The following is a 19450-nucleotide window of genomic DNA, read 5'->3' on the forward strand; positions in this document are numbered from 1 at the left end:
GTAGCATGCTTCATTTAGACTGAGCCTTCAATTAAATAAATGCTTTTCTCAGCAAAAGCAAATGAGACTGTAAGAGAACGAGAAGGCTAAATTAGTGCAATACAAATGACATAATAAATATGTAATGGGTACAGTACAGACCTTGCTTCTCCTCCCATGCACTCTGTAGAGAATTTGGGCAAAAAAGTGGTTCTGACTGAGCAATGAAATTTATCACATGGTCCAGATTACAACCCTTTAAGTGCTGATTAACGAACTATTTTTTACAGTAACTGCAGACATGAATCAATGTTCACTGCATTTCATTTACAGATTTATGGCTCTCAATACAGACTACAGGTGAAGTTCAAAGAAACAAAAGGAGGCATTTCTTCACATAGCTGTGGAACATGAAACTCCCTCCCACAGACGATTGTGAAAGCTGAGTTTTCAAAAATCAACTAACAAGTCTATAAAAGAATCACTAAATTGCACTATATTGATAGAATTAATATGATACAGTAAGTCCCTGAAAGAAAAATTGTTGGACATAGGAAGAGTACTTGGAAGAAATACTATTATGCACTTTGCTGTCTTGTGCTCTTTGCAAGGGTTAGGCTAGTAGGAGAAGCAGGAGACTGGGCTATAGGGATCGTCATTCTGATCTAGTTGTTCTGCTTTTATGTTAGCTGTTCAACTTTAATGATAAAATTAGGTTTAAAATAGAATTATGCTTATATAAAAATCACTGCTTCACTGGCCAAACCTCTTGCGCAATCAAGGACTGAAGAAAGAGAATATACTAGCAAAAGCTGATCCCATATATATTTGTCTCCAAAACTGCAGGAGCTAGAGAGGAGCAGCAGTAGAGCCAAAATGGAAACAAATAGGTGGAGAAGTAGTTCTGTAGAGAAAGTAAATTGTACTGAGTGAAAAACCTGAATGTTATCAACACTCTAGTACCCTTTCAGAGCTTTCATAGGCAGGAGAACAAAATAAGTAGTATCCAGGCACAGGGAGATGCTACTATAAGGGGGGGTGTGTGGGGGGGTGTGGGTACACACCCACACACATGTATGTGTAGATACATATTTTTTAAAAGGCAATGTTTCTGGCAAATACAACCATTTAAGTCACAAGGATAAATTGATCTTGAGCACTTCCCCTGGAGTATCAGGCACAAACTGGCTTTTCTTTCTTCCTTTCACTTGCAGTGTACAGATGCTTTTTGAAGTGCTGAACAACATGGTCGGTTCAACAGTAATACCTGTTCTCAGAACAATTTTGCACTCCAAAATGTTCTTTCAGCTTCCCTACAAGAGCACACATTAACCATAGGCATTTTTTGCCGTACCTTTTTTCTCCCCTGGGCAGGTGGTGTACACCATTTTTTCAAGACTCCAGTGCTACAAAGCGAATGATAATATTTAGTAGTCTTTGTAAACAAAATCTCTCCTGTGGAATTGAATTGATTTTTATCTCATTGCAATTTGAGAGGGCTCACATCACCCCATCTGCCAAGCAGGTGTTACAGCAGCAAAGAAAGATGTGAAAGCATCAGTCACAGCACTGTTAACAGAACTGTTCAGTGCTCAGGCAGTTCTCAGTCCCTGTTCTCCAAAAAAAACCCAATCATTTCCCACCAACAGAGCTCCAGTAGAAGGAAATAGTCCCACTGGTAAGTGTCGGGAATCCCCCTCTATTTCATGACCTCTTCAGTCAACCTTAAAAACCAACTTTATAGAATTATTTTGTGTAGCCCTATAGAAGCTCTGTGTTACCCTACTTTCTTCATCAGACTAGTTGTGTGAATAAAATAGAACTGAATAATTGGAATTTACAGCGCATAGCACCATAAGCATCTTAATAAAAATATCCCATGTACTATTGTTCGCAAACATGATCCTGCAAACTTGCAGGAAAACTCTTCCTTAAATTTGCTTTGTAGACTAAAGAATGCAGACCTTGATGCAACTCGTGGTCAGTGGGTCTATGTAAGTGGGAGACAAGATATTAGTTTGCAAAGTATACCTATGTCAAAAGTATTTTTATACAGGACAACAGTGAATGCAGCTATATAGAGAAGGATCTTAGTCTCACTTGTTTTTCCTATGTAATCAGAGGAGAAACAACAGGCACAGCCGGGGAGTGATTCCAGATCACCTAATTAGAGTGGAGGTCTAAACAAGCCTTTAGAGGTGCTGTCTGTAGAAAGTCACTCTATACTTCAAGTTAATTTTTGTGAATGCCTCTTGCGACTTTTCAGTGGAATTTATGTCCTGGTTTTGCTACTTTTTCCATTTGAAGGCGAAGCTTTCTCATAGACCCAACCCAAACCCAAAACAATCCTGGCTTGCTGTGTGCTCCAAGGATCAAAAAGCAGTTTTTATCAACCAAAACTACAGCCCAATAGAGAAAAGAGATTTCAAAAATTTATCTAAGAAAAAATATGACTTAATGTCATTACAGACTATATGAAATAAATGTAGTTTGTACTTGCTGCTGAATTTCTGAAAAAAAAAGTCTATGTCTGTGTGTATCTACATGCTAGATTACATTATCATACCTGGGGAACAGTCTTAAAAACCACTGTTCTTAAACAGTGATGTAGAAGATATCAAATTTGGTCACTCTACCTGTACCATGAGTGCATAATTTCAAGGTTGAAAGAGGTTGATCTAAATCACTTAAGTTGAGAGTATTTAAATCTAAATTATCTTAAATACTGACAAAGTGACACATAAGCAAGCACTGAGATTACTCACTCAGTGCATGGGCTTTGCCAAAATCAAGGTCTCAATGGCAGGAAGAAGAAAATATTATTCCCTTGTCAACTTTGATTACACAACAAAGAAAATAATGAAACATAGCATATGTTGTCTGGTAAATTTTAGAAACAACAGCTTTCAGCACTCCATGCTTTAATTTCGTACTCAAATATATCTCAGCTGTGGATGTTCAGAAAGCTGCTTCTTCCTTTAATACTACTCTCCTGTCATAACATTTCTAAGAGGAGAACGTAGGTATCACACTCCTTTAATGAGCAAAGGTGTTAGAAGTTATGGCACCTACAGTCACAAATATAATGAAAAAATATGCCATTTAATAAAGTTAGATTGTTATTTTTCCCCGTATGTACAAATTAAGTACTTTTAACCACATCTGCAAAATTGCTTTGAAAACATTTAAATGAACTTAAAACAATTTAATTAAAAGAAGCTGGAGACTGCAGGGAATTTCCTTCTATATTTTATGTCTATTATCTAGTGATTCTCTCTTGAATGCAAAGTCTGTCACCTAGATAGACCACCTATACTCTTCTTCTCATTCTGAATCAAAAGTTCTTTTCTCAACTTTGTTGGTGAAAAAACAGCTATTAATTTAGGTTTAATTCAACAGAGCTCTTACAACAAGTTCAGACATTTGCTTAAATGTTTTAGTTCATTAGGGCCATTAAGAAACATTTATTACTATATTGTGTTAAGTAATGTAAGTAATTTCAGTGTGTCAGTAATGGTTCACAGGACAGTGTCTTTAAAAGATTGTCCATAGCTCAACAAAAATACCCATACTTTTCAGGTCATAGAAAAAAATCTGTAACATCATAAGAAAATTATCCTGGAATGAGATGTGTAAGAAAAAGTATGTCTTCTATTACATAAACTACTTAATTTAAAAACTAATTTATTACTTCTGTTTATCAAAGACACATGACATGCAGACCAGATTTCTGGCTAGACTGCTACCCGGATTCTTTATTTTCCCTACAAAGCTATAAGCAAACCTATTTATATCAGCACTATAAAATTCTTAAAAGCTGAATATGCGTTTCATGCAGCAGAGTCGATTGACTCCAGCAGATCTCACAGATGAGAACGTCAGGTCAGTTCATTCACAGTTCTTGCACACAGGTTTTTTCTGTACTTGGCTTCTGCATGTAGAGGAGACAGAGCTTTGACAACTGAGGCTAAACTTTCAGTAGTTATACAAATATGCTTTCAGAAATGTATTTTCACTTAAATGATAAACTATGTTCTCAACTGAGTTGATTTTCACTGTCGCTGAAATAACTTTTTCAAGGACAATACTTGTTATAATGCATTTAAAGAAAAAATAGGCTAGGAGGATTTCTTAGACGTGCAGCTTACAAGTATGGTTTAACTTTGCATAGTAGTAATACATATTTACAAGTGCCAGATTTTCAATTTATAAATATTTATCATAAGGACATGATTTTATCTTTAATTAGCCCAACTGTTAAGGACACTTCTAATGTGAGAAATGTAATTCAGTATTTTGTACCAGATGTAGCCTCTACAGCTAGTCTTTTATCTCTGCTTGTAATGAGCGGATACTTAAACCAAAAACATTATGTAATATGTAAGTGATTAGACAAGAATAACTACAGAAGATCTGGGCTCTGAATTTAAAATAATACTTTTCCAAAGTTACATACCTCACTTTAAAGCACCTGTGCAATATCACCATACTTTAAGCATCTGATTACTCCCTACACATGCCCATATGAATTTCTTGGTTCATGGAAAGACCTGAACCACTAGATTGTCCTTCCTTTCCTGTCTCTCTCTAACCAGGTGAGTTATGCCTCTGCGTTTGACACTTTTAGAAAAAGTATAAACATGAAAACTGGGATAGTTCTAGGTCTGATCCTGGGTTATCAACAACTGAAATATGATGCCCATCTAATAACATCGCATTGCCAAACACAGCAACCCCTAAAACATGCACGTTATACTGAAATTTTTCATAATTACACAACAAACCTTCGGAGTGGTTGGAAACACTGAATCAGAGAGCGAGAGAGCAGAAGGAAGGAAGGAACGGTGACAGGTCAGGGGAAGACGAATAGCAGCAGCCTGGTGGACTCATTAAAAAGGCAGACTTACTCTCTTTTTCCAGAATAAATAGTTATACCAAATTTCTAAATTAAGTGCCATAAGGGGTTAGCCTTCTTAAACTGCAAGTCATAATTAAAAAAAAAAAAAAAAAGGCAAGCAAAGTAGATTGGGATTTCATTAGCAATATTCTGTGTTTTAATCCTCCAAGAATGTATGAAGTGAACTGGGGGAAAACCAATTTCATGTCTAATGATATGCTGAAATCGATTATTCTTTGGCAAAGCAAAGAGTCAGAAAATAAGTGGAGTCATTGCATATCTGTGCATCTATCCTACCATGATAACTGCCTGTTTGCAATCCACTGATAACATTTTGTGGTCTTACAAAGACTGTTCTTCAATTGAATAATAAAATGGAAACAGAACGCACCCGTTTCTAAGGAAACTCTGAGCCAACTTTTGATTCAGCTAATTTTTCTCAGCAGTCTGAGCTGCTTGCTCTCTGTGTTCATTTAATTAGCAAAATGTTTGATTATTGGATTGCGACTATTACCTATTGACTCATTTACTCATTGTATAAAACAGCAAGCAAAAGATCAATGTTTTAACATATTCATGAAGGAACCAAACAACACGTCATTTTGGGAGGATTTTTAGGGATGGGAACAAGGGACACAATGGGAAATGATGGAGGGAAGGTACAAATGGGATGTTGGCACAGAAAGGAGTTTGGGAATTTCTTCCATAGAGTTGTCTTGTATCGCTGGCTTCCCATTCTCTCTTCCTTCCCCCCATCATTTGAAGGCTACCCAACTTTTGGTTAAGCCTCTGGATACACATTAGGAGAATCAGTCTGAAATATCCCTCTAAGAAACATGATAACGTAACAATGAGAAATGTTACATGATATAACAATCTCTTTTGCCTCTTGATTAATTATATTCCCAGTACTGTGTTGCCAAATGTTAGTAAACCATCTGGATGGCAGAAAACTCTAGAACAGAACTGCTTTGGTTTCCACATTAACGCTTATTTACTGGGATACACCGGTATGACAATGTCCTTCTGCTAAAAAGGTCTCCAATGAACTAGGATGTGTTTTTAGCCAACAGTATGTAAGCAGTCATTTAGCTGCCCAACTTTCCAACAGCAATACTTCCCACTATATTAACACTAGCACAAAAATTAAAAAAGATATTATGTGGTATTCTCAGCATGTCTCCTTATGGGATAAAAACCACTTGTAAATCTCAAATCTGCAAATATGTTCGTTCCCTGGAGAGCCCTCAGATAGCTGTGAATTTTGGCCCCACTGATTGGAAACAGTAGGAGATTCAGAGCTTGGAATTTAGGCTGGTTTTGGATGAGTCCAGGCTTAACAATTATATGGTAAATTAGGAACAATATAATAAACAATTTGCATTGTTCAGTAACCCAAACAACGTGCTCTCTTATAGATACAGAGAAAATGACATTCTGATGCTGCGATGGCAGACTGGCAGGAAACTTTGAGGGACTAGCACACCCCAGGAACATGAAGGCAATTAACAGGAAACAATGGGAACAGCGTGGAGGAGTAGCTGTGTACTGTGTCTGTCTCTGTGGCATTCAAGCGTCACCAAAAAAAGCTAAGGGATTTTGTACAATATTCTTGTTTAGCGCATGTTTTACCTGCCCTTCATCCCGGAAATGGCCCCTATTAGTAATGGATATGCAAAGGATTGATCTTAGCAGAGCAAGACTGTTTTTAACACTGAATAAATCTGAAGTACATTACACTCTTGGTTTAAAATTGGCTCAGTGTGGGAGAAAACAACCTCCAAGGTAATTCTGAATTCTGTTTCCATGTTTTATGTAAAACATAAATTCTGTATTTTTCTCCTATGGCAATACCTGATCTTCCAACTCCTTAGGCAGGAAAAACTCAGGTTGTCTTACATCTATCAGTAATTGCAAAATGGAATCCTTGCTATTTATTTTAAAGAGTTTTTCACTTTTAGTTTTCTACTTTTCACTCAAAGTTTTAAATTTTGTTTGGTACTTTATACAGGTGATTAGATTCAGTTGATAATTTTGACCTACGAGGAACAATGACACTTATAAACAGTTTCTAAAATTCCTTGAAAACAGTACCATTTAAGTTGAATGTATTTTGTCTGGCAGCATAGCCATTAACAATTTGAAACAAAAATTCAAAAATAGGAAAATTTGAGAAAATACCTGCTTTATGAAACTTTTCCATTATCTCTTGACGAACTGACTTTTCCAAGTTGAAATAATCGTGGTCTTCATCAGGTTTTCTCAGAAACAGAGGGATGTGCTGAAATACAATTATATGCTTGCATTTATGTTTTTCAGCGACAGCCAGTTGCTCATTGAGCCACACATCCTGGGCTTGCTTTAACTCAGGGCATTTGGAAGAATCGAAGTATAACTGAGAATTCAGCACAAGAAAGAAAACGCCTCCAACCCAAAAGCTGAAGTAGTCATCTCCCCAGTTCTTGCAATAATTATCTATTGTTTCTCTTGTTGGAGTATTGCCAATATCATGATTCCCACTGACGAATACCAATGGAATGTCCTGGTCAGTGTTCTTCAGAACGTTCTTTAAATCTTGCTCTTGGTCCTTTCTCCATTGAGTTTCTACAGAAAAAACCAAACACATTTTAGTGTTTATGCTATCTTTTCCTACCCTCGTTGTTAGCTTTTGTTTATGGAAATATGCATAGTAAGAAAATATTCTATATTAGATGTGATCATGACAATATGCAGGGATCTAGAATACGTCTTCACTTTAATATTGTATGTCCACTCAACCCTTTCCCTGCCTTATCAAGTACTTAGCCATTTTCAGTAACTTGCCTTAAGCAAGGCTCTGGATAGGAACCAACAGACAGCATAGCAGTAAGTGATACAACAATCAGTGTTTTGCACCAAAAGCCTTAGCAGGCTGATTCTTTTCATCTATAGACTGATGATCTGGCGAAAAAATGCAGCAACCTTGGATGGTGTAACAGCCTTACGCAAAGGTAAAAACCGGGTCAACTTCTGGTTTATATTTTATGGCTGTGTGAAGGAATTAAGGTGGGTGGTTTTTTTTTCATTACAAGAACTACTTTAACAGCAAAAATATAATTAGTGTCTTGTGGCGACTTCTTTATATGATGAGTCTGTTTTAATAATGAGCATGGCATTAATTTCAAAGAAAGGTAATTGTGTACTTTGCTAGTTTTTCCCGCACCTCTTTTGTTGTATAAATATGCATACCCAGACAGTTAGTTTTCTGGTTGTCAGAAATTTATCCCTGTCTAGGAGGGTTTATCTAATTGCTAGATTAATTTACAAACACTGAAAAAAATTTAGAAAGGATTTTTTTAAAAAAGCAGTTACCTTACTCTAATGATGAGGTTTTTTTAAGTTTTCTGAAGAGTAATCTTTAATCAGAGGCCATTGATATGTTTATTACTCATTAACTTGAACATTTATAAATCATATTTTGTCCTGCAATACATAAAATATATCTAACACGGGCCTATTTCACAAATAACAACTGCATTTTTTAACAAAGAAGTTGTAACAGGATTTTTACAAGAACTCTGAAATCAGCTTTATAGCATACAGGTCTATGCAAATCAATCATAACGTATTTTAAAATTGTGTTCTATTTTTGTAACTACACTTATATATTATACATAGAAATGTATTAGGGGGCTCCTGTAATGTAACTATGAGACAAAAGATTTTTTCCTCCATGTTTCTTCAAAATACTTACAATCAATATGTTGACAAACACTGACCCTTAGTAACTATTATTAGCAAAGCTTTCAATTCCTTTTCCATAGTCTATACATACAGGCTTAAGTACCATCTTATTGCTGTTACTAGAATTCTACAGCTTTAGAAAAATACTGGGAAAAAAACATATTCATATTATGTCTAAATTATGTCTAAATGTGAAGGCAGATGGGAGATTTGATATGTGGCGCATGAAGCCAAAATCCACAACTCTCTTGTGTTTAACTGCTGTACAGGGTAGAAAGTTGTTGTAACAAAATCTTTTGAGTAACTTGAGAAATACTGGGCATATGATACCCAGTGTAGTCTGGAAAGTAGCGGACAGCAGATCAGTCTGTGGGGTATATTAATGTACCAGGACCTCGGTCACTTTAGCCGTCTGTCCAGTTACGGAAAATATCCTTATTCATCCTAGAAAAAACAGGGCAAATGACATCTCATGTTCCCTGGAGGAGCTGGATTTTAAAAAATAAAACCAAAAATTTAAAGAAGCCTGGCACACTCTGCTGTCCATGGGGTAGGGAACCTGGCTGAGAAAGAGGCTTTTCCTGCCACTCCCCACCTTCCTATGCAAAGAGCTGGAAATTTCAAGCTATAAATATGAAAATGTATGGGGGAGGGGGGCGGGGAAAAGGCGAGGGGGAAGGCTCTTAAGATACATGTAAACGCATTACACCATGTTAATCTCCATGCTATCACTTTGGGAAATTTAGCTAACAGTTTCAGAGTATAAAGACATTTATGCATAAGTTACAGAAATAATTTGTAGAATTATGTATACCTCTTCCCAGTGGTGAAATTCAAGCTCTAGGGACTAACACTTAGATTAGATTTGTCGACAGCAGGGCACTGGCTCCCTCATTTAATGCAATATTATTTCTATAGCAACAGAGAGACATATTTAGTGTTTTATTGCAGAAAACAGATTGCTCGAAATGGAAAACAAGGTCTTTACCCAAAGAGTCTAGGAAATCATACTACGTAAAGATTATTTTAGGACAATTGTATCTTGGCTTGACCTCTTCTTGGTGGAGGGTCAAAACAACTTCAAAAGAAGAGAAACCCAGGGAGATAAAGGTGGGAAGAGGCGGAGTAATGTCTCTGTACTCTTTGGGTGTAGCGCTGGAGAGGAAGGGCTAGGACGTACACGCTGGCTGTCAGCTGTACGACGGTAGAACGCACTATTTGTGCTACAGCGAGCCACACCACTATGCAGTGCCCCCCTGAAGGCACCTCCTCTAAATTTACAACCAAGGTAAGTAATAGATAAAGAAGATAAAGAAGAGGAGATAAAGAAGTGATAAAGAGAAGAAGGAAGCCACTAGAAAACTACAGTGGTCACTGCCATAGCATTAAAAATATCCCCTTTAATCTCTACCAGGCACAGAGCTAGCTATAATATTTAATTATTCCAATTATGAAGAACATTTTTATTTGAGGACATGTATTTCTTTATCTTAGATAGAGGTTTCTCGTAAGTGAATAGGAAAAGAATATAACGACAAGAAGTAATGTAAAAAAATAATTTGGGAAGTGTCAGGGTAGATGTAACTGAAATTAATTTCTGTTCTGTTTATCCTGACATCATGTGCAGTGACATTTTTAAATCCCAGGCTACAATATTATGTCTTGATGTTAGGTTCTGTAAATACAGTCTTGCCCTGAGATAAATGACTTCACAAATTAATAGCCCATAAAGGGCAGTCTGGCTTTTATGAAAAACATGAAAGTGAGAACTGTTGCCAGTGTGGTTGCCTACAATCTTCCGCAGCTTCCCAGTCTGTCATTTTTGAAAGCTGAATGACGTGAACAGGAGCATAAAGGTGCAATGTCGATGTCTCTACTGCAGTGCATCTTTCTGTTGTATGTTATATCACTATTTGCCTAAACACTTCCAATATTCTTTCCTGCATTGCTTAAAGGAGTCAAGACAACCTGCCTTCACTCACTGCAAGAGCAGATTTCGAGAAAGAAAGTACTTTTAAAGCATTTTTGCTGAAGCTGGCTTCAGTCAGCAGAAGTAGAATTCACAGATTATTCTGCCAAAGAAATAATCCTTTAGCTACTAATCCACAGTTACAGTTTACTTTGGTATTCCACAGAACAGAGCATCTCTATAACAAAGTGTTTGGTTTGGTTTTTTTAATGCACTACTATAAAAACAATTTGAAGCACTGTTTACCCCCAAACTGTATCTCTGCAATGCACGCTGATTGCAATTTTTGCATCTGAGGCAACTCTTCACTTACAGTAACCTCCACCAACATTGTAACCTTTTCCCCAAAAGTATTCCAAATGAAAAATTAGCAATCAATTAACAATAGCACCCATTTTTCTACTGATATGAATTAGGAGAGGGAAAGGGGGAGGTTGTAATGGTATTATCAGGTGGTTTCTGTGTCGGTGTTAGGAGAAGAACTCCAAGTACTCCCCCCAAGGCTGGAGAAGCCTGCCAGCCCCTGCGAGGGGACACGGGTGCGGTGGGAATGGCAGGGGTATTGGCCTGGATCTCCAATTCATGTCATTTTCCAAGAGATGGAAGTTCTAGTGAGGTAGTCTGACTTCTTTTAACGATCAAAGCTATTGGTCATAAATTCACAGAGAAAAAGACGGTCAGAGGTAATTTACTCAATATTACGTGATGACGCTGCATTTCAGAAAACTTTCTACTCTCCAGGGTTGATCTGAGAAGTCACTTTCAGGGGTCTGGCTGGCACAAGCTGACTCAGCCGCAGGGCAGAACTGCTGCAGCTTGACCTGTGATACCGATGTTGCTGCTGTTTCTAAACCTCCTTTTGGGGGTGGGTTTTCTCAGGAGCCAGAACAGTACCTCTTGTTTACCTGTTCTGCAAATCCTGACACAGACAGTACTGGGTCATGGTTTGTACAGGAAAGGCTATAGACATAAAAAGAAAAGTGAACCTAACATCTGACTTCAAAAGCTTGACAAGGGGGGCCCCAACTGAGCCAGAGTACATATTTACATTCCCACTGATGCTTTGCACTAAGTTACAGTGGTCTCTGACTCTGCAACATCTTCGCTCGGCTTAGGCTGAGGACCAGCACAGGCACTTTTAGGACGAAGCTACCCAAGATGTCTTCAGCCAACTTAACAACATGTACAAATGTAGCACAATCATTTCCTGGATTTCTAAATTACTTGGTCTCGGTATTTCAATGTATCTTAAAAGTGTCCCAAACTTAGAGGAGTTGCAAACACATCATTTTTAAAGGACAGCACAAATTTTCTGTTTGAAAAAGAAGAAAGTTAAAAAGAAAATTGTTTAACTATGAGCTTTTACGTGAGCAATGCTCTTGAAAAGCCCTGATATGACAACTGCAATCTGCCTAACATTTAACCCAAGAGACTGATTATCAAAGAATGGGTAAGAGCTAAATTGTAGATTAAAATACTATACAAAATATCAAATAGAAATAGTAACTAAATCTGATAAAAGCAAAATAAAAAATGTCAAAACACCACCGATGAAAATGGAATTTGTAAAAACACTGGGCCCATTCCTTCTGTAATTTATTATGATATCAGGAGAATTACTCTGACATCAAAAGACAAGTAATTCTTGTTGGAAGCAATCACATGATTGTTATAAACAAACAAGACAGATCTGTGTATTTTCCTGGGCCTTACCATGCATCACAATTGCTTTAATCAAAGAGTCTAATTATTTTGGGCACTTTCCTGTTCTTGAGATGTTTGTCCTTTTTTTTGGTTGTCATGACTGTCTGCAGTTGCTCTACTCCTTTTGCATGCCATTTAGAGGTCTTTCCCTAAGAGTATTCCCTAACTTTCTACAGAAGACAAGAGGGGAGTCCAAGGCTATATTCACAGCATGCTCCTTTTGCAAGTACCTCCACTGAAACAAATTTAACTGCTACCTCTGTCCCTCTGTGGGAAAGCAGTCTCCTCCTGTTCAAAATGGGATTGCTTTTCATCTCTGCTGTTGTTTTGGATACCTGGCTGTTGGCTCCAGCTTAACAGGGCTACAACTAAGATCCTACATCAGCCCTCTCAGCTGACCCACTCCCCACTGACAGCCCCACTGCTGCGCCTGTCACTTGGAAGACAGCACAGGCCCAAAACCAATGGTATCATCAAGATCAGACTGTGCCTTACGGGCTCCTTCTGCAATTACATCTGTACCGCATCTAAGTTTTATGCGCTACCATAAATAAAAGTGTAACTGAGCTCTAATCTTGTCACATCTCAAATACACAGTTTTCTCTGATCTTTGCAAACGCAACCCAGCATCCCTGCAGAGCACTGATGCAGACAGAGCTTTCCCATCCCAAAGCTCGGACACCATTCCTCGCTGTGCCGCCTTCTTTCCTAACCTTCCCCATCTCATCAATACGGGCAACTCCTCTGTACTGTCATGGCCAAACTCTTCCCCTCTTCTCATCTGCTTACATGTTACCATCCCATAAAAGCAATGATTCTCTCACTGTCCATGAACAATTAGAAAAAAACACCTTGCTCTCCACTTCACATTCGTTTTTCCTAGGGTGCTACAAAACTGTGGTAATAGACAGGGCGCTGGCATAGAAAAGATATCAGGCCACCCAGTTCAGTCTTACTGGTGCTCTTGTTAGTCTGTACTCTTCATTGGTTCTTGTTTTATTGTTTTAAACTTAAAAGTTTCGCCTCTAGCATCTGCCATAATGAAATCATGCAATACTCTGCATCAGTCCAAATTATTACATGCAAGAATAAGCGGATTAATTTTAGTAAAGCCAGAATGGTCATGTTCTGAAATAGGTTTTTCTGGCTTAGTCTGTGCTGTAATAGCTAAAATGTCTCCTCTCTCTTCTTTAGACATAGATATTTCTAATATTCAAATAGCCTGAAAACAATTTTATGATGTGCAAAAGAAAATTATTACATAGTTAAAAATAATGTAAATATGACTATATTCACTACTGGACAAACTGACTATTCAGTCTAACTTATGAAGAACCTCATCTCATTAGTTCCACTGAAAAGCAGGAACTGAAATACTCATTTGTCTACAGCTGTAAGCGACTGATTTTTTCAGTACATTAGAAACAAGTAATAATCTGTTCTGAGACACAAAAAGTGATCACACTAAAGAACTTCCCTGCACGAAAACACAAATTAAATTTATTTTATAACTTTGAGCACTGAAACAAGAAGAAAATTTAACTCCTGTTTTAGCTAATAACTAACAATTATTATATTACAGCAATGGCAAACCCCAAAAGTGAACGAGGAAGCCTATTAGGGGATCAACTGCTCCTAGCATTTCAGTGCACGACATTAACTATAATGACTGCAAATGCCGACATTTTTCTGAGTGCCAGCCACACAGGTGCCCACTTAACAACCTAATTTGTGGCATTTACTGTTCCACCTTCTGCTGTGAAAATAAGTATTATGCTTCACTTAAGCACAACTCTGCTCTTCTTAGCCTTACTCATCTCCTAGCTATGCAGAGCTCTCACATCAAGCACAGGCCATCACTGCCTTTGGGTCTGTTCTTCTGCTGAAATCATCACAAGCAGGGAAAAATACCACAATGTTACAGGAGTTACAACAGCAAACTTAATAAAAACAAGCTGAAGGTATGAAAGTCTTGTTTCCAATAACTGTTTGTTTTTAAGAGAGAGAGCAAGATTTTAATCTTTCACACTTTCTTCAAATGACTATCTGTGAGAATTTTACAGCTTTTTGAGGCCTTCATCATATTTACAGTTTCATATTAAGTAGCTACAGCACGACTAATAACTCTATGAAACACTAGTCCCTTAAGTCCAACGAAATTGTCCTCACTGTTAAACTGAGAAACGCTTGCAATAAGTGGGTACAATTACTTAAAATGACATGTACTTTTCCTGATGTCTAAGGCATTGTCTACCCTTACAAAGACATCTTTGCCATCAGAAGAAGTGCAGAATGAAAAGGCAGTTTATATCAGCCAGAGTCAATGGTTCAGACAAACCACTTCTTCCTTAGAATATGCTCTCTTAGCCCAAATCATCTTTTGCCAGTTTGTGTTTTTGTTCCACACTCATGCTGCCTGCGGGGTGTTCGGAGAAGAGCTTACCATACAAACAGACGACGCGCCATGGTCAGAGCAGTAACACAGCCTGCTCAGAGCCACAGACAGGAACTGGATGCTCTAGCCCAATTCCTACCCATTAAAACCATGTTACCCTCCACTGCCTGCATAAGAGTTGGCAGTTTGGAAAAGACATGGTTCAGCTTGATTAACTGAGTCAAAATTATGTGGGCTAGATTTTCTGCCACTGACTTCCAAGGAAGAAGAGGAAAATCCTTTACAATTCAGAGGGATGGAAAAGCCTGGAAATGTGCCTTTTAAAAAGCAAACACTTTTAAACGAGACAGACAGTTCTAATCACCTCGTTTGACCATACCTGCATAATCCAAAGCACTGACCTTGTGCAAGTTACTCTCTACAAATAGCAAATCCAATTCCAAGAAAACAAAGGGGGCAACAAAGATTCTAACACAGAGATATATTTACTCTACGATGGGCCAAATAGATAACTCACTGTGGATGTCCGCTCCATGTATACATTTTCAAATGTTCATAGACAGGAGCTGAACTGCTAAAGCTGAGAACATGATAAGCTAAACTAAAACGTTCTGGGCTGAGAAAGAAGCGAGAAAAGAAATTATAACTGGACTTTGAGAGACTAAATTTTTACTAGAACATGGAGAAAAATCTAACTCTGCTTCCATAGATATTTATATTTTTTAATATATATAATCTAGTACTTGTACTGGTACTTGTATCATAAAAGTATACCATTTGAGACAATTGTATAATTTAATTACATCTCAAAGATTTTCATATATAGAGAGTTACTGTCAACAGGATTCCTTAGTTCAACTGTGGACTGGACTAGAGATTACGGTCTAAACCACAAATAAGTATATACTTGCTGAAGATTAAATATTTGCTTCTAACGGCCTGGTGGTTTCTTTGCAATATGAGACTGCAATGTATTGTCGAACATGCATGGAGAATCTCTCATGCTTCCTACTCTTGGGCTGATTAGAGCAAATTAAAATTTCCCACTAAGCAGTTTGGAGGCTTTGAATGCTCCATTAGGTTTTACTATAATCAGATAATTACTATAAAATGTTTATTTATGTAACCATAGTGACTTTTCTTGAAATAGGTATTATTAGATGTTTGACAAATAATGTGCTACTTACCCAAATTCTTAGACATTATTAATTAAGATTAGCATAAGAATCCTTTCGGTTGGGGCTCCATCCTACCGAATATATCAAAGGTTTTGATAGATTGCAACAGCAAAAGAAATGGATGCAGTGAGTTTATTTAGATTAAGCTACCTTATTGTCAGGAAATTAGGTCAAACTTAAGCACTGCTCATGTTATTTCAGGTGATAGTACCAAAAAAGCCCCATTGATCAGTCAGTGACATATTTATAAAAAAATTACCTTGTATTCAACAAATAAAATGTTTACCTATAGTCTGATTCCATATAAAAATTTCAAAGCCACTGCTTCTACCTTGCACTTAAAAAGTCAATCTGTGCCTTTTCTACTTCGTGCTCTATTATAAATCTCCACTGACAAAGATTCAGGCGTTGGGATTTAGCTGACAATTTTGCTGAAACTGCATGTGACAGTAGAATACAGCTGCCTCCTCCCCAGCTGTGCCAGGCTGATGGGAGTTAAAAAAACTACACAAACTTGCTTTTGTTAGTAAACCAAGCAGCCAGTTCAAATGGCAAAAAAGAGAAAATATAGTAAAGGTGATATGCTTACAGTCATTTTTAAAGCTGGAACCATATGTTAAGACACCACTTTTTAACCTGCTCGTATGCTTGTTATACAGACAAATCAAACATCAGCATTCATGCTCTTGCCTTCTAGATGAGAAAGGAAATTTTTAAAGAACTATTATATTTTTAGTTAAAATTAAAACTTTACAAAATATTTCCTTATGTACATGCTTCCCTTAAGGACTAGCAGAGCAGCTTAATTTTATCTGGCAAGTTTTTTTTTTAAATTAACGTTCCTTTGTTTTAGCAAAATGGGTTATTTAACAGTAGTTTAAAAGCAATAATAAAAGCAGTTCACAGCCAGATTTACTGTGGTAAAATCACTTTTTGAGAAAGATATTAAGCATTATCAGGCATTTTTTTCCTTTGTAGAATGTCTTACTAATTTGCTGTATGTAACATTAAGAACTTGTATGGGACCTGACATTTCTCTGTAATTTATTCAGTTCACAAATGTATAAATGGCAGCTTGTGCATTTGCATGCAGATTTCAGCATTACATTCATATCACATTTTGTGTGCAAAACCCACCAGCAAATCTCCAAATCTCCCAACAACTCAGTTATTGAAATGTGAACAAGCTAGTTCATATCTGATGTAATAAAGGACAAGTACAGCAGTCTGCCTCCTAGAAAGGACAGCAGGCTGAATCGACTGCAAAACAATTGCAAATTTACAAGTTTGTACATTAAATGTCTGTGGAATATTTCCTAAGAAGAGAGAACATACACATGCAAATGACTGTGGACTTTATCAAAGACAGTAAGAGTTGTCAAACTCAGTATTATCTCAACGTTCCTTTTTAGTGGATCCAAAACTGAAAGACAGGTAGGACTTCCTGGGAGGTACCAACTTCAGCTCTTACTGAAACCAGGTATTCACGGACCTTTCCTGGTCAAGCCCAAGACTGTTTTTTAAGTAAGAGAATGTAGAACATTCACAATAGGTTTTAAACAATAATGCTTTGACTAGGAACGTTTGCTATGGTATGTGCTTGATTTAGAAAACTGAACAAGTTAGAGAGTTTTCTCAGAGTTACCCTGTAAAGCAGGTGTTTGTAATTATATGCTGCAGCCTATGCTTTAAGATTTAGTATCTATAAAAACTACACTTTTGGAGGAAGTCATATTAATGCATTCAATATTTAACAGAAACAAGAGGCAGAAATATTCTGGACTGCAGCAGTTGCACATCAAATTTGGGCACGGGAAAGAGGCTCAAGATAATCCAGTTAGTAATTCTCTCAGGAGAGAGGATGCCTTCAAATGTTACAGTGATCATAAACAGAAATGAAGCCATACCGCTGTCTGGACACCAGAACCATCAGCTCTGATGCTCCTCAGCTCTGAAGCTGTCTGTTCTGAACGTAAATAACTTCACTTTCTACAGCGTACGTGTCAGAGCTTATAAGAGGTACTGATTGTATAAAAGCCAGCATGCCCAGCTCATCTTGTATCCTGATCATCAAATTGTCAAGCAGAAGCCAAACAGAGAAGTGCTGATTTGAAAATCATGTCCTTTAATTGCTGCCTAAGTATGAACTCAGAATCCCAATATTTGGCACCTGCTTTTAAAAATCTTGGTGCATATCATCACCTGTATTATTATATGAAAAAACACTGTTTGCATGGAAGACAGGATAGGGTACATAATTTTTAGGAGACACATATCCACCAGCTTTGCTTTTCACATAAAGCACATAGTGGTGCCGAAAATTGTAATTAGTCGAATTGAGCCGATATGCTTTACTGAGGCTTTATGGAGGAGTTAAGAGTGTTAGCGAAACGTGCAGAATTTGTGGGGGAAAAAACATGCACCAGAGATGCATACACACACAGAGCACTGTATGCAGTCCTGGGGAGCTGGCTGACAGGCGAGAAGGTCCCAGAAGAATCGGGGTCCCTGGAAGCCGCAGGCAGAGAGCGGGACAGCCACCCATCCCAGCCAGGCAGGCAGGGGCCCAGGCTGCTTGAAGCAGAGAGGGAGAGCAGGCAAAGGGAGAGAGAGAGAGAGGGAGGGATGCTGAAGCAGGCAGTGCACTTGCATCTCTAGCAATCTCACAGTGATTCTGTGACAGTGACAACTCCCTCCCAAATTCATGATCTTGTCTTTTTACAGGATACCAGACTTTCTAGGTAGTCCATACCTTTTTACCACTACAAATGTCATGGTGCTCAAGGGCACTGCTTTCCCCAGCTGCAGCATATACTCAGCCCTGCTACTTGGCTGCTTTTTCCCCCCGTTATGCTTAAAGCAGTCTTTTTCCAGCTCTCAAGGCTGCACTGCCTCAATGACCAGTAACAGACCATCAATGAGCTGCTTATAGTTTGGGGACCTCTGTTTTCAGCTTGTCTCTCTATTGTCAAGGCCTTTCCTGTCACCCCACATTTAAACTGTCCACAGTAACAACACACGCCTGGCACCAAGCTCCAGCTCACGTCGCAAGTTCTCATAACAAGCTGACAACAAGCCAAATAGGCCAGGACTGCGGCATGGCAAAGTCAGCCCAAAGCACACTAGCCTGCCCTATAGGCAGCAATGGCAATACTCTTCTGACTGTGCTCCTGGGCAACAATGGCATTCACACCTATATGTGACCATTCTGTAACTGCCCAGGATAATTAACATCCTCTTTAAACATTTGGGAGGTCTTGAGCAACAGGAAAGTATGAAATGGCATTCCCAAAGGATTAGGGGTTTGCCATGGGTTTTAAATTGATACCAGCCAATTTACACCTGTAACTGGCTGTAATGCACCTATGGAACAGACTATGGAAAACTACCTATAGGTACCATCCCTCTGCAGAAGATCGGCACATCACAATTCACTTTCTCCATCAAGATCAGCAGACAGGTGTTCTCTCCTGTTGAGTCCCTAAAGTTGTATTACAAATGTAAGACTATGTATCTTCTATGTTGCCTCAGCATGTGGATCTCTGTTGGATTAAACAGCAGTTGTTGCTACACCGCTATTCTTTTCAGCGCATTTAAATTTTACA

The 19450-nt window shown here is 38.0% G+C and overlaps 1 protein-coding gene across 3 annotated transcripts in view; it reads right to left on the reverse strand.

Moving 5' to 3' along the window:
- CPPED1 (calcineurin like phosphoesterase domain containing 1) overlaps positions 1-19450 on the reverse strand; it is a 53982-nt gene that overhangs the window by 12959 nt on the left and 21573 nt on the right. For 2 of the 3 annotated variants that reach the window (XM_075515067.1, XM_075515065.1), the window contains one exon: positions 7058-7480. In XM_075515067.1, the coding sequence (XP_075371182.1) occupies positions 7058-7480 (423 nt within the window). Of the gene's footprint in view, positions 1-660; positions 3911-7057; positions 7481-19450 lie in introns of those variants that run through there. The other variant, XM_075515066.1, reaches the window with a different exon arrangement.

The sequence above is a fragment of the Mycteria americana genome, chromosome 12, assembly GCF_035582795.1.
Source record: "Mycteria americana isolate JAX WOST 10 ecotype Jacksonville Zoo and Gardens chromosome 12, USCA_MyAme_1.0, whole genome shotgun sequence".
Classification (NCBI taxonomy): Eukaryota; Metazoa; Chordata; class Aves; order Ciconiiformes; family Ciconiidae; genus Mycteria; species Mycteria americana.